At 31.1% G+C, this 17048-nt stretch overlaps 1 protein-coding gene across 1 annotated transcript in view; it reads left to right on the top strand.

Moving 5' to 3' along the window:
* The window catches only part of LOC142320965 (RYamide receptor-like), a 28395-nt gene extending 12309 nt beyond the window's left edge, over positions 1 to 16086 (top strand). The window contains exon 3 of the mRNA XM_075358954.1: positions 15535 to 16086. Within this exon, the coding sequence (XP_075215069.1) occupies positions 15535 to 15843 (309 nt within the window). The 3' untranslated portion in view covers positions 15844 to 16086. The remainder of the gene's footprint in view (positions 1 to 15534) is intronic.
* The last annotated feature ends 962 nt before the right edge of the window (positions 16087 to 17048 follow it).

Below are 17048 nucleotides of genomic sequence, written 5' to 3'. Positions count from 1 at the left end.
GTACTCAAGGTTAGCAGCTCGTAACAGTTGAAATGTCCTTCTTATGCACTAGTGCTGCACCAGTATAAATTCGTCTCTATTATGTTAACTGTTTTCCAAAGACGAACTTGTGTTTATTATTGAGAATTATTGAGCGTATAAATCTTACGAACGAGTGAAAGACGAGTTTCAAATAAAATTTTCCAATTCTTCAGTTTCTAATAAGTCGACAGTGTCGTGTTTTATTAACAAATTTCGTGAGAATGGGAGTGTACATAATCGGAAAAGCACAGCTCGACCATCACTGTTAAGTAGAAGTTCTGGAGAATGTGAAAGAACGTTTGACTCGCTCACCCAGAAAATCGCTCAAAAAGTTATCTTCACAGGTTATGCTTTCAGGCCTACTAAAACATTACAATCGTATGCTTATTGCGTCGGTGTTGTTCAGTAACTGAAAGAAATAGACCACGGAAAACATTTACGGTGTTGTATTTGGTTTTATTCTCTTTTTGATGACAACTGTATTGAAATTTTGGATCGTGTTTATTTCAGCGATGAGGCATGGTTTCACTTGGATGGCTACATTAACGGTCAAAACTGCCAAATATAAAGCGCTGAAAATCCTCACGCATGTCATGAACGACCATTAAACGCCGAAAAATTGGTGTTTGGTGTGCACCAAACACCAATGGTGATCTCCCGGCATCGTATAATAGGGCCTTTATTTTTTGAAAATCTGTAGATGGTGTGGTTTATCGCAACTTAATCGAACAGTTTACTGCCACGTTAGACTTACACGAACGAGAATCTCGGTTCCAGCAGGATAACGCAACGTGTCATACCGCTAATGAAACGCTGGATATGCTACGGGAACTTTGGTATCAAAAGGGTTGTGGCCTTCAAGATTCCCATATTTTACACCAGCAGACTTTTTCGTTTGGAGCTATTTAAAAAGTATGATTTTTAAAGACAATATTCATACACTTGAAGAATTGGAGGCTAACGTTTTGAAAGTGAGATTTCAAACATTATTGAGCAAACATTACAAAAATGGCTGCAAATGTTATGAAACGTGTGTGATCACAGGAAATCATTTTGAACATCTATTGTAAAGTTATTAAAGGTAATTTGAATATTGTTGTATAAATATTTTATTAACATTAATATTTTTGTATAAATTTACGTCGTCAAACCAAGAGGTTGCGTCCTTTTTGAAGCACTCTTTATTGGTAAATAATCATTCTAATTGTCTAACTTCCTATTGTAAAAAATAATTATTAAAATGCATTAGGCACAAATAATTATTGGATAAAAAGAATTATTTAATTGTATTAAAGTTTGTTATTATATACTACGTATGATTTTATTAAAGCATAATTGTATCACAATGAACATAAGATGCATTATTATTACATAGCTACATCCTTTTGCTCAATTGGTTTCATTTATTCCTCATCGATTAATTTTGAAAGTAGTAAATTAAATTAAATTAGCTTTTTATTTATGGAATATAAAATTATATTTAGATATTACTCACAGTAATCATTACCATTACCTTTTATAATACAACTATAACAATAACAACATATGCTTTTTTTATTGGAATAAAATTGACTCTCAATATGGTGTCCTATTTTGATTAGGATTTTGAGATAATTTGGTTCATGCCAAAGACCAATAATTTTGATGATGTACTTTTGACGACGATAAAATATTCTAAGAGTCCTCTGAACCTGTTTTTATCTGGTTCCTTGATCGATTGGAGCATGGAGTTATGGTGATCGAAAGATTCAATTGCTTAGACCAACGTGATGATAGAGAGAGACTAACTGACGTGTACATACTCCGTCTTTATTATATTAATCGGACTAAATTTCTGCAAGGACTAAATTTCTGTAAGTATTTTTGTTTGTTTTTTTTTTTCACCTATAAACTTAGAATTCCATAGTAACGTAACTCCGCTCAGATCTAACTTCGGTGATACGCTTGTTAAAATTATATATTTTATTTATGAAGTAATATATACTTATAATTGACAATATAATGAACGGTATGTGAAGTTTATCATTTCCACGGAATTTGGTTTTGAACAATATAAATACAATGGATTGGATTCTATCTACATTAACCATTTTTAAATTACATTCCTTAATAAATTTTATTAATAGTTTAATTTTCCTTCCTTCGGTTTTTTCAATGATTAGAATTCAAATGAAATTAAAATTCTAAAAACTTATTTCTAAATGACTTCAAGTAACTTTTTGATGTTCAAATTTTACGCGTAACTAAAACGATAGTTTAGTTTATACATATTTATTTAGGATAGTTTAATACCTGATAATTTTTAATTTAAAAACAAACTATTTTGTTTCTCACACCTAACAGTACATACATTCATGACTGATGATCTTAACCTGTAGATTTATTATTATTCTACAGTACCTCCTAAAGCTATTTGTTATCTGAAGCCTTGTCACCTGAAGCAAAGAGTTGAAATGAAATGTTACACCATAATTGCACATAATTCTCTATATAGATCACATTTATTTATTACCAATGTTTAAGATTTATTTATTACCATTTATTTATTACATGTGTAAAACTGTTGGAATTTTTATAATATTTGAAGTTTTCATCTGTCAACTATGAAGTCCAAAAGCAATATGAGTTACGTTTTTCTCGGCTGTTCTTATTGCTGAGATTTTCACTAAAGTAAATCTTGATAAATAACAAAACTAATACGGCTTTAAAAATACTTATAATTATTGTTTATTAATTCGCTTAGAATTTTTATCAACCTTATCAACTGCTCCATTTACTTTGTATTTTACTCTGTATTTTACATTAACACCATATCACGTAAGAAAATAACGATACTCATCACTATTATAAATATACTTCCCCCCCCCCCCCAACGTCCCTGGGCCGGACATCCACCCAAGTATACTCAGCCCAGGGACGTGTCCTTTTGACTCTAAGGTGGCCTCCCCGACCACCAATTTTACACCCGGCACGGCAGGTCGACCCCCCCCCCCCGGTTCTGGATCTTTACTTTTTTTTTTCTTGCCTGCCTCTAATTCCCCGCGGGAGAGACAAGGTCCGGCTATGCCGTCCCCCGCCCCCCGCAAGGAACCAGGTCTCAGTCTTAATGCCTGCCTCAAACCGGTAGTGCCAGCCCCGGAAAGCACCGGAGCACCCCCGAGAGCCGACACCCCAGCCGGGACTCGGTCTTTTCTTATTCCCAGTCCTATTCTCCCCAGGAGTTCCCATCCCTTCAACGGAACCCACCTACCTGAGCATGCAGGCCCTCCGGGGTGGGACTGTCCTACCATTATAAATATACTTGCGATAACATATCTTCACTGCATATTACTGAGGTTACTGTAATCAGATTGCGTATAACGAGCTAAATCCAGGTGCCTTCACATTCAAAACCTTACTTTTATAAAATATAATCATCTGATTATCTCTTTAGTATTGCGTAAAACATCATATTTTAACAAATAAAACATTCGATATTTAAAATATTTTAAATGGAAATGATGTATTCTAATTGTATAAGATTATTTTAAACAAACTAATTTGTTTTAGTTATCATATTAATTAAATTTATTTCCAAAGTGAATTACTTTCTATGCCCATTTACTTTTTTAATTCAGTTTATTTTATTAATATTTAAATAAACATAGATTGTTTTGCATAATTTTTTCCTCTAATAAAAAGGTTTTTTTTCTACTATTACGTGTGATTTGATCAATTCAATAAAATTTGTTTGCTTTTATGACATCAAATGCGAAGGGATTCATTTCGAGTAACCACGCATACCAAAAAATTGTTTGTACTCATGCAACGACTTAAAATGATTATTTCAGAGTGTCTTCTCTGATACATATTTTATTATTCATCAGATATTATCGAAGATAGTACATTACAAATTATGATAAATATTTAAAACTATATTTCAGTTATTTTATAAGTATCAAAGTTTATAAAAATGTATAATGAATTGTTTTTACGTTTTCTTTGAAGATTTTTAAATCCAAATAAAGAACTAGATGATGATGATGATAATAAGACTGATTTTAGTAATATAAATTCTTTTAAAAGTAGTGATGTTTTTGGTCCAATTGTAACGAGAAATTGATGTTGATCTTTCCTTTGAAAAATTCTTATAAATATTAAATTCTTATAAATTAAGTAGCTAAATGTAAAACTAGTGACTTTTTTGATAGCGGATCATTTATTAACGTTTGTTGTTGTGAAATTCTGAATTTTTTATTGAATGTTATCTAAAATAACTAACTATACACTTTTCTAACTCAAATGTTTACAATATTAAATTATCTTCAAGTCGAATTTGTATCTATACCTTATTAGTTGCACAGAATGTACAAAAGAAGAATATCGGAGTTATAAAGCTATTTAATATCTTTTAATTTTGACTCGCAGTAAAGAATCACAAATAAAATGAAAGAATAAGATCAGATCGGGTAAGCTTGGAAGCCACCGCATAAAAGCTCAGTCATCGGATTTATGCCGAATGATCCAGTGATTGGAGAAAACCATTACGTATGTTAATTTTTCCTCTAAGATGAAATGTTAACCCGTCACTAAATCACAATAAGACAAGAAATTTGCAATTTTCATGCTGATTGAGAAGTCAGCAAACATAGCGTAGTCGGTAGGTTTCAAAGCATGTAAAGTTATAATCGGTACATTCACATGTGTAAGCTTTTACAAAAAAATATTCCACACTGTCATCACCCGCATTATTAATTCGCAGCCGGCCTTCATAATAGATTTTTTACGACTATGCAAGAAAGACTCCCTGAAATCAACATTTTCTTCCTGCAGCCGTTCCGTACTAGATAATTGCTATTGTCGATCGGTGGATCGCAATTAAATTTTCTGAGGAAAGCACCTCAAACTGTAAGTACAGATTTACATTCAGAAAATTAAAAAAAACACAGAAAGCTTTCTTTTAGGAGTCGCCATCTTAGCTAGTGCCTCTGTTACGCCTAAGATATGGAATCGGCTTATGGCTTATAAGCTGTTAACGGCTTATGGCATGAAGCTGTCCTTTTTGTTGACCAGCGGCCAATCCACTTTGAATACACCGGTTCTCGTCTGTCCTTTTTGTTGTTCATGTCCTGTTTGTTGATTCAAACCTTAAATCAACACTGTACACCTCATCCAAGAGATATAACAAATAAAATTCCCAATATTCTTTTTTGTATACCTGATATTATATATATTGTCTAACTAAATTTCTTATTATTAAACCGAAGTAAAAGTGTCATAACTGAACGATTTAAACGTTAATATAATTTAGCAGTTTGCCACTAATTAATTTAATTTAGATTTTGACATAAAAAATCACAGTCTGGCATTAATTAGTTTTGTTTAAATTTTGTTATAAAAATAAATTCGCTTAAATCTTCATTAGTTACATAATATTTTTATGAAAAAATATTATTAATTTATCTGTACCTAAATCCTATTTCATAAATGGTGGTTCACGTTTTATTATTTATATAAAGTTTTCACATTCAAATTTTATTTGTTTCTGGTATGAATAACTACAATATCTTAAACATTATTAATAATGCATGTACTTCTTCCACTGTTTTTATAAATTATTAGGTATTGAGATAGTGAAATTAAATTCATATGATTAAAAGAAAAACAGGAATCCAAGTACATAAAACAAAATTATATTATCTCCAGATACATTTTTAGTTTTCGTTATTGTATTAAAATAGCACGCTTTGAAGATATTTATAACGTCGTATTTATTTCCTATTCGCTGAAAAATAGTCTCATAAAATTAAGTGGAAACGTTTTCCAGTAGATTATTTTTTTGAATGTTGTAATGTTGCTTAAGAATTAGTTTTCTTTAAAACAAGACCAGAAACCAAGTTATCAAATACCGAGGTCAGCAGGTGCCTTATCTCCGACTGCTCAAGGCAGGCTACCGGACCCGCTCTCGCTCAACAATTTGAGGGGAAGAAGACCTTACACCAGCTTTTTGACCTCAGACTGCTTCGCTATCTCCAGGAACTAGACTCGTCTGTTCCGAGGATTCTCGGAAAGGAAATAGGATGCGGCGCTCCTTGGCTGCACGTATCTCTAAATATTGAATATTTACAGTCTGAAAGACATAAACAGGATCCACATTACTGATCTGCTAGGAACCGATTTAGTGAGATGACTAAACACAACGGTTACCACGCACATCACAGACGGCTCTGTCTTGGCCGACGGGTATAAACCAATCGCCAATGTTCGGATCTATTCGATGACAATTAAACCTGAATTCAGATGTGAAGGGTTTACTCAACTGGAAGAAATACACCAAAACACTGTTGCGATTTCTTTATGATAGTGGGATGAAAAACTTAATTTAGCGCTTTGCTTACGTGAGATCCCTTACCGAATACTGTGTGAGCAGTGAAAATAGTTCACTAGAGATGTTCCCATATTTTTTATCCATTTATTATTCATGTTCCAGTTTGTTATCCAGTATTTGGTGTTTATTGTCTAATTATATGATCGCTTAATGACTGTCATGGTTGCTAATGACTGTTATCGTTGATGTAACTATAAACAAAAACAAAATCAAAAATCAAAATGAAAAAAAATCAAAAACAAAAGCCATATGAAGACAAAACACATATACTCTTGTACTCGCATCTGAATGAAAGGATAAGCAAATGTAAATGATAAGAAAATAAAAAAGACCAGTAAAAATGACAGCAAATGAATTGTTGAAAAATTCTAAAAGAATTTTATTATATCTTTAAGTTCTTTGTAAATAACAATAAGTAATCTGAAACAAATGTAAGATCTCATAAATTCTAATTTAAAGAAATAAATTTTGTCTTTGAATAGTTAAGATAAAGTTTGAAATCAAGATTTACCTAATTTTTAGACGTAAAAAATTTTTAAGATAGAATTGATCGTTATTCCTAATCTAAAACGGTTTTCCGTGGTAATAAATGAAAATTCAAGATTGTGTACGTGAATTAATATTTTCAAATATTTATTTGAGCGTAGTTTTCTGAAATTATTTGCTTATTTTTAGCCATTTTACGTAAAAGTAATTATCATTTTTAAAGTTGTTATTGTGTTTATGTTAATTATTTTTACTTGTTGGCTAACCAAGGAAAAAGAAAATGTAGTTAACAGTGACTTACTGATCTACGAGTAAATAAATGCAGTTGCGACTAAAGCGCAAAAGTTAAGTCCGAATTTAAAGATGGATCCCATGACCTTAATAAATAAAGGTTCATGAGTGATGATGATACTTTTAAAATATATCACGCTGATTTTCTTTTATAAAAACGTTTTTTCTGTCGGTTATATATATATATATATATGAATATTTTAGCTCGGTAATACGTCCATATATTTTTATTACCAAATTCAAAGAATTTGAATTTTATTTTTTTATGCGTATTCAACTCTTACACTCTTGCTAGTGGGGTGATTTTGAAGATGTTTTTGTTTTGTTTTTTTTAAGAATCCTCCTCTGGCGACTCCTGTTCGATCTCGAAGGCGATATGAAGATTTCTGTCGTCATAATTACTTAATAAGAAATATTTGCAACGTAATGTTACCTGAACTCACTCTAATTTAATTTGGAATACTTTTATTCGAAATTTAAAAAAAAGTTTATTGAAACAGTTTGGGTAAAAGAATAATAAGTATTCTTGCAAGTTCACTAGTACTATCAAATACTACTAAAAATGATAAATATATATTTTCTCCCCACTCGTTTTCTTATTTTTTTCTTGGTTTTCGTATACATGCAAACTTTTTCAAGTAGCTAGTGTTCTTTTATGTAGGCATATCTGTATTTTTTAAAATCAAAAAGATAAAAATAAATCAATCTTTATGAAAAAAATAAAAATAAAATAATCGGTAAAAATTTATTTTTTCAACATCTTAAATTCTTACTTTTGAATTTGTCGTTAAATATCAATAAGTTTTTTTTTTTGTAGATATTTGATTTTAATTTTGTTAGAACTTTAAAAATACATAAAGTAAAATTGTATCATTAAAATAGTTTTTTGTCTTTTGATAAAAGCGTGTTTTTGAAGTCGAGTTTTAAAAAAAGTTTTTATTAATTTTTTTAATTAAAAAACTATGAGTTACACTAGACGTGCAGTTACGATGTCAAGAAAGCGTATTTGTAAAACATTAACAGCACTAAATGAATGAAACAATAGGTGAAAAATGTTAGATCATTGCTAGGAATTGAACCCGGCAGCTAATTGATAATAGTCTACAATGACTATATCTATTACAGTTTCTTGCAGTTATGTTAATTTTTTCACATATGGTACATTACTTTATACTAAGAAGTAAAATACACCTTTAAGAAAACTTTGAATATTTTAGAACAAGAAATAGTTTTACTTCTATAAAAGTTACGAAAACAGAGGAAATTTTTTAATGTTATCTCAGTTTACTCCTTTACAAATAGATGAGTTATAAATATAACACTCTAATACGAAAATCATTAAAATAAATATTTGACTTTTCACTGGAATACATAACATTTATGAATATTTTCATTCAATATTTTTTTTAGCTACAATGCAATACATTATGAATCACAAAGGCATATTTTCTCATGTGCAAATTTACTCCTAAAATTTGAAACAAGAATTGTTATTTAAACAGTCTATTCATTAACTATTAACTAAGAACTTTAGTGTAGCTTATTTTTTTTTTATATTTTCTCCTCTTATATTTAATCAATAAACGTTGTTTATTGTTAATAATTCATATATTTGTAACCACCATTTTTATTTCACATAACTTAAGAAGATAGACAGAATTATACATTCTGACACTTCAAAAAAAGGTTTTTAATAATTTCTGACTTTTTTAGAAGGTATTAATAAATTCATAAATAAAATGTTTCTTTAAGTTTTCTTTTCTCTAGAAAATATATTCTCTGTTTCATTTTTTAGCCTTATTATATTACTGTAGCATTCTGATTTTTTTTTATAATAATGAAGCATTACTTTTTGTAACTACTTTGTTGAAAAATAAAAAAAAATAAAATATGTAGTCCTACTTTTATTTTTTATCGTTATTTTTCTTCCATATGACTTTTACACCGAGTGATTCACAAAGAATGTAACAAATTTTCAGGACATATTCTTCTGGTAAAAATAAAGAACAAAGTTCATATAAACAAAGTTTTGAAATCGCTTCGTTAGTGAGTGTCAGCTGACGAAAAATTTCGCTCTGATTTCTACGCTTTCAATTAAGTTAAGCCAGATTGTATTTCTAGGGACTAAAATTAAGGGATAAATTTTGTGGTTTTAACTGAAATCTGATCTAAAAAATTTGAAAAACTTTGGTACCAACAGTGTATTTTAATAGTTTTTGAGAAATTTTGTGGTAAAAGACAAAAGATTTGGGGTCGAAAAACACTCTGTTAAATGTTTGGCGTAAAATAACTTCTTAAGCAAATATATAAACATATAATTAAAATAAAAAATATAGAAACGTTATAAAATAAAACTTGTAAAGAATTTTAGTCTGAGTAAAATGGTATGAATAATGTGCACAGAAACTAAATTCAGACGTAAGAATTCTTACAAACAAAAAAAAGTGGCATATTTTTGTTACGATTAAAAGAAACAAAAGAATTTTGTGTCAAATAAGGCTTAACTTTATGGAAGGCATAGAAATTAGGGCGAAATTATCAGCCGACAGTCGCTAATGAAGCGTTTCCGAACCTATGTTTATGTGAACATTTATTTCACCAGTAGAACATTTCCTGAAAGTTAGCTACATTCTTCGTGAATCACACAGTATAATAAATATTTACATGTACTTTTGTAAAAAGTAAAATGAATTATATAAATATTTACTATCAATTATCCACCACATATCGTCAACAAATAATTTTTTTAAATGACCTAAAACAACGGTAGCGAAATGTAAAACAGTTTTCTAGTAATTTCTTTTTCATTTGAAGGTTGTCTATTATAATAAACTTTAAGCTAAATCGTTATTAACTTAAAGGTAAACTTTTAAGGCATCGTTATTCTCAGATGAAGTTACTTTGACTAGTTTTTTTTTTACATCAGTTTCTTTTCATTTATTGCAGCCACAAAAATTAATGATAATGTAAAGCAACAAAACAATGTACCTCTTTGAAAGCAAATCTATTTTTGTTTTAAGACCACAGACATGAAGGTTGGCTTACTATTCATCATTTAATCCATATAATTAAAACTTCCCAACAATATACGCAATTGTGTTTAGTTTTTTAATAAGATACTAATCATTATATTAAATAAATTTTTTTTTGAAAAATGGACACTGATTTGTTCAAAGAGTATTTTTCATGTCATTTGAAAAATATATCATAATTTTCACGGTGCGAGAGTCAAATTTGGATTAAATATCCGATTGATATTTATTTTTTTAGATTTCATGGGTGATAAAAAGTATATAAGTGTCAGATAAATATTTTACTGTCAGATCTCTGTAAATATTTGAGTAATCGCATCGTATTTTTTTTTAATTTCATGAATTATAAAGAGCGCAAATTTTTTATAAGAGATTAAATTTTTAACTAATATTCTTCTGGAAAAAGCTGATTAATATTCAAATAATTTTATATACTTCTTTATATTTATGTATAAACCCTATTAGAATATTAATCTTTGCCTCTCGTTGATTTTTTTTTTATTATAAATTTCCCATCCGTCACCGATGTTTTTTATTATCATGTTTAAAATATTTTAAATTAAGAATTTTCAGTCCACGTAAACTTTTAATGTAAAAAAAGGTGTTTAAAGAACCTAATGCAATAGAAATTTTAGATTAAATATGTTATAAAACACTCTTAAGGAATATACATTTAATAAATATGATATAAAAATATAATGAACCTAAAAAGGCTTCTGAGACGTTACGAATCGCAAAAAGCCTCACAAAATAAGTAATCAATCAAATCATAATTGAAGTTTTAACAACCACTAACCAGCTCTTAACTAGTATGCATTTTAACAGATATAAAGATTGTAGTCATGGGTAAATGATTACATCACATAGCTGAAAAATGTTAATAATATGTCAAAAATAATATATATATATATATATATATATATCTTAAATAAAGTATATAATATGGTATTATATTCCGGGGAAAATAATTTAAAATGAATTAATGACAAAATAAGTTAGATTTATAGTTTAAACCAAAAACAAAACTGTATTACTACAGTTTTGGAAAAAATATTTAGGCTAATTTATTTTGCAAATTTGTTATTATTATTAACCAAAACATTAATGTATAAATTCATTTTGCACTATTTCATCCACCCTTAATTGATAATAACGAATTTATTAATTTTATTCATAGTTGTCATATCAATCTTTTAAATCAAAAATTAAATCTTGTACCTGATAGAAATTACAAAAAAATAATTAATTTTTTAAAGTATTTTTTATAATTAAAACCATATTAGAGAACGAAAATTCTTTTACATTTAAATCCGTATCTTAAACTCAGTATTAATAAATTTTTATTTTTTAAAAAATTACATGTGTGTTAAAATTTATAATTAAATCTAATTTTACGATGTGTAAAAAAATTAAAAATTTCACAGTTGAGAAAGCGTAATCCAGTTTTTCGGTTTTGTAATCACATGATACATTTTAGCAATGGGTATGATATACGGTATAAATTTCATTGCGTAATTATTCTTAGAATTATAGAATTTTTTAGGACAGTGTGAAATCCTGTGAAAACTAACAGATTTTATTTTTTTTTAACTACAATAAAAAGTTACTTGGTGTTATTTCACCAAAATAATTTTGCCTGCTACTCTGACAAATATTTAACTCAGTAGTTGCAAACGATGAATTGGAAATTACTGTTAAACAAAGTTATTTGATTTCGTCGTAAAAATAATTGTTTTTCTTATTAAAACACATTTCTAATACGATTCTTTTCTAGACTTAACCTAACTTATACACATAAATTGGATAGCATAACTTTAGCTTTAAATTTGTTAATATGGTTTAATTCAGCAGCTGATTTAATTTAACCTTCATTACGAAAAGGATAAAGTCAAAATGGAACATCATCGTATATTATTTAATCAGAGTTGTCTAATTTTACTGAAATCTCATTAAACTTAGATGGTGATAAAATAATACTCTCTGGAGATATAAAATAATACAGAAGGAAGATTAGCATTTACAATTGAATCCTTGTACAAAGTACTGTTCGCCTTGGATATAAGTAAATTTTCAATGTGTATATATACGATATCGTTTTAAGTTGGTCACATTGTATATTATTAGTTCAAGCAATATTATGTAGTGTATATTTCATAACAGATAATTTCACAGCATTTAGTCGCAAATTTAAAAGTCAAACAAAACTAGAAATTATTTCATCTGAAAACTACCACGCTATTTCTTTGTTGCCCGGAAATCTTAATTTTTTAATTTAAAAAATTATCTTTGTTCAATCGGCATAAAGTCAAATGAAAAATAATTAAGAATTTTTTTGTAAAGTGTTTCTTAGTACTTTCCTCCCAAAATGAATGATCTACTGTTATGACTTGAAATCGAATTTCGGCATGTATAACATTATTATAAGAACACATATTAAGACATAAAATATGTCCTAATAGCATTAAAATTGCTGTACTAGTTTTATTTTATTTTGAACAACCAATAATTTTAAATCAAACTTGGACATTATTTTTTTATTAGTGCTAATAAATATATATTTTGAATATAGTGGATGTAGTCGTTATAATTAAAAAAAATAAAATGAGTGCGAAATTAAACAATGAAATTTGAGACAGTCTGATTCCAAGCTTAGTTGATTTATTTTTAAATTCTATGTTCAATTTTTTCGTATTATACAAAATCAACAAATTGTTTCCATCAGCACCAACTGCTCTAGATATATCGCCGTCAGTCTTTCTATTTCAATTTTTCTTATGATTGTAACTCGTATAAAGTGTCAGAAACACAAATTCTGTAAAAGTGCAAACACAAGTGGCATGTCGTCCACAGTTCCATGTGCTAGTAGTAAACAACCAGAATTCTGTTCTCTGAAAATCAAAGTAATGATTTTCATTATAATACAAACATATGAAGAACAGAGCGGTATGACTCACCCTGTGAGTCATACCGCTTTTTTTGGAGAGCTTGACATATTGATATGCTGTACTACCTCCGACTCAGTGAAGAAGGCAACGAGAAACTACTTATCTCTTCATTTTTCCTATAAATGTAGTATTAAAATTCTTTTATTCTTGGAAATGAGTGTGCAGTTTCGGCAACCAATAACATCACTATTCAAGGTGGAATTTTCTGTAGCTTATTCATCATTCTCTCCTGTTCTTTTTTCCCCGCTCCCCGTAGCCGGATCCACAACTAAACATAAACTCGGCTCCGAGGGGTGCCATAGCCTCTAACTACCTCGTCAGGAACAAAGCTCCCGCCAGATAGCTGAAACTTGGTCTTTTAGGAGCCTTGCCTCTAATGAGGGGACCGCAAAGGATCCCCCCACCAAGACTAGGGTCTTACTTTCCCTCCACGGAACTGCAAGGCAGTCCTCACCCGATCATCCATCGTAAGCGGGAGACCGAGGCCTCTCACGCCCTCCCGGATGAGGCTGCCCTTCAGAGATGCCATGATGTTCCTAAGAAGAAGCAGTGGCAGATGCCGATGGATCCATCTTACATCCCCGACCACCGGGCGCAAGACCATGTGACTTGTAAGATAAGCACCTAGGGACCTGCTGACAGTCCTTGCGTAAATAGCCAGCCTTACCATATGATAAACAGTGGCCGAATCTGTCCGCACTAGAACAGAACTTGGCCCTGTGGCCTGGATTCCAACATCTGAAGCAAAGGTCGTCGGATGTACGTCGCACCACTCGACAAGCTCCCACCCAATCCGAACTCGCCCATTAGTCAATAGTTTGTCTGCCAGAACTGGCAGCATCGCCAGTGTAACCACCTGAGTGTAATCGTAAGCCGGCCGCATTGTCTTACGAAGCTCCCGAAGAAACCCGTCCTGTGACGTGAGGGCAGAGGGCATCCACGTCCTTAACTAGGACGTGGGCTCTTCTGCAGCCTCTACGAGCCAGGGCCATAGTAGCACCCTCCGCCTTTTCGGCAATATCCTTGCTGAGTTGGTCTGCCTCGCCTCCGTTTCCTTTCCTTGGCCCTGCCGGACGGAGAAGACACCGGTTTCCCCTGGTGAAACTGCCTCTTTCACCGAGCGGAAAAGATCTGCCCCTCCGCCTTGACCACAACGTAGTAGTGGCGGACCCGCGGGTCGCTTCTTACCTGCCAGCATCGATAATGGTGATGCCAGTGTCAGATAAACGAGAAGGCGTTTCTCCATCCTTCTCCCTGCGCACTCCACGGACTTCCGTAAGGCTTGTCTGCCCCGCCCTTGTGGACCACAGAAGCACACCCGCCGATCTTTTCCATTCTCTAAAACCCGTGGAATGGACCTGCAAAGAGCAGAGGCCACCTCACGATCCCCCGCCACAGAATCGATGACCAGAGCGTAATCGGTCCGCCCAAGTACAACCTCACAGCTGGTATCCCTTCGGAGAGGTCCCGAGTAGTCGACTGCAAAAGGAGGACCTGGCCAGGCTTCAATCTGCCAGCAGTGGCCAAGTCCCTAAACCACGGAGCTTTCCGAAGCACTGTCACATGCTGAAAATGCTCAATTCCAACCGCCATGCCAACAATCCAGGCGGAGCCAACTCCTTCGTCCAAACTGTCAGTACTCTCAACAAGGGTGGAGTTTTCGAGTGTTGTCGGACGAACACATTCAGCTCCCTCACATTACGAAAGAGAAGCCTCATACAATGGGCAAAATACTTCTGTTTCACAACAGCCTACTCTGTACTTAATACACGCCGTTGTCCTGCAGATCCTTCTTCCCTCATACCGGAAAGGTCCATCCATGACTCGTATCTCTCCATGTCAGAGGTATCCTCCGCCGAATATAGAGGACTGCAACCCTCTCCTGTTTCTTGAATTAAGATAGCTTTCAATTTTATATAAAGGAATAAATTTCATCACTTCTTTTATTTTCAAATTAAATAGATGTAAGCATTTCATATGTTATTTCTTAATTTATATAACTGTTCAGTACACAACTACACAGCTTTCTAAGTGATCGTTGTATTAATTATAAGGCTTCGTATTTCTTTAGCCATTCATTAGATTAGTATTATTCCCTTTCTGAAATAACTTCATTAACAAGCTCTGCAAGTTATTTGAAAATATTTAGCTTACTTTACATTATTTTTCTGAAAAAATTAGTTTCTATAATCCTTATTTTGATGTTAACTACCTTCAAGCGATAATCTCTCAAGCAGGCAGAAGGTTGAAAATAAATTCTTCATATTTTCTGGTTTCCAGCTATATAACGTATAAGAATATAAAGAAAGCATGAAATAGATTTATTCATGTAATATTAATTGTCACAACATTTATTGTTAATATTAATTTTTTAACTTTTTTTCTATTACAGGTTGCGTGGGCAAACGATGAGACTCTTAGTGAATGGAAAGGGCTTCCTTACCTATGGTTCGCTTGTCACTGGTTAGCAATGTCTCATACATGTTACAACCCGTTAATCTACTGTTGGATGAACACGCGATTCAGAGCAGGATTCTGTTCTGCATTAGGTCGAGTTGTTCCTGGCGAATTAAGAGCTCCACAATCAACTGCTATGACGGAACATTCCGTACTTCAAAGAGTAAATACGATTGGTAATGTACTTCAGGAGAACAATTCGGCGTTCAATAAAATGGCTGTTATACACGAAGATGTAATTTAGCCATTTCAAGTAACGTAATATACTATTTTTTCATTAGGTGTTTTATTATGTGTTGTTTAAAGCGGTTCATAAAAAGTAAAAAAGTGAAAAAATATAATAAATAGTTTAACTTTTAGAAAGTGTGCAAAATAAAACTAGCTCATTGATTGTAATAATTTTTAGTGCTTATAAATTATACAAATCACAAAATTTACATAAATTCAATTCACTTCAGTTCAGTTGTGCTCACCTAATGAAGGTGAATGATTTCTACAAATTTCTTCCATTCAAGGTAAGATTTTTTACATTATTCAGTGTCTCTAATTGTTTAATGATTTAAGTATTGAGATTTTGTTTTGCAGAAAGAAATTCTAAAAAAAGAAACTGTGAAACTCAACATTGTATATGATTAACGTAATGTCATTTCTTAAATAATTAAGGAAGATTCTATACTAGAACAGTTTGATATCAATCAGATTTAAAAAATATTAACTATCAGAACATATTACCTAAAATAAAATTTTTTCTTATCAATAACTATCTTTAATAAATTCAAACGTTATTTTTTAATAATTCAACAGGAAGGAATTTAATTAGAATAATATAAAAAATAAATTAAAATAAATTGTTTAAAAATGCGGAGATTCACAAAATATGTGTAACCCGAATGTATAATTGGAACCATATTTTAAAGGTAAATTGTTTTAATAAACGTTGTATAAATAAATTGAGTTAGTAAATGGTAGGTCAGATATACTCGCCTCTTCCGTAGTCTATATGATAGTTTATTATTGTTTTTAATTTTAAAAGAAGTAGAACATTTTAAAAATTCTACGTGTATATATTTTTTTAATAAATTTTTCTGAGATTTATTATTCTAATAAATTTTTCTACCACTTTTTAAGGTTTCTTCAAAAAAGGATAGCATAACTACCTGAAATGAACCAAATTTTTTCTGATAAAACAATGTTATAAGCTACAAAATTCCGCGGAAGGTGCATTTCTGCCTTCTGGTATGTTGCTTAGCTAAGCATATCTGACTGCAGTGTTTAATAAATTTGTAATTTGATTCGCATTACCACTCATATAAAATGACGAATTGTTAATAATATCTAGTGATAATAATAAAAGATGCGGCGTACTTCATTTCAAAAATACGTCAGTTAGTACCATGTGCATTTATATGAACAACTGAAAATCCCTGTGAATCAGACACATAAACGAAG

Source organism: Lycorma delicatula, chromosome 3, assembly GCF_047948215.1.
Source record: "Lycorma delicatula isolate Av1 chromosome 3, ASM4794821v1, whole genome shotgun sequence".
In the NCBI taxonomy this organism is placed as follows: Eukaryota; Metazoa; Arthropoda; class Insecta; order Hemiptera; family Fulgoridae; genus Lycorma; species Lycorma delicatula.
Note: the sequence above shows the minus strand (reverse complement) of the source record. Positions and strands in the feature narration are given on the sequence as shown.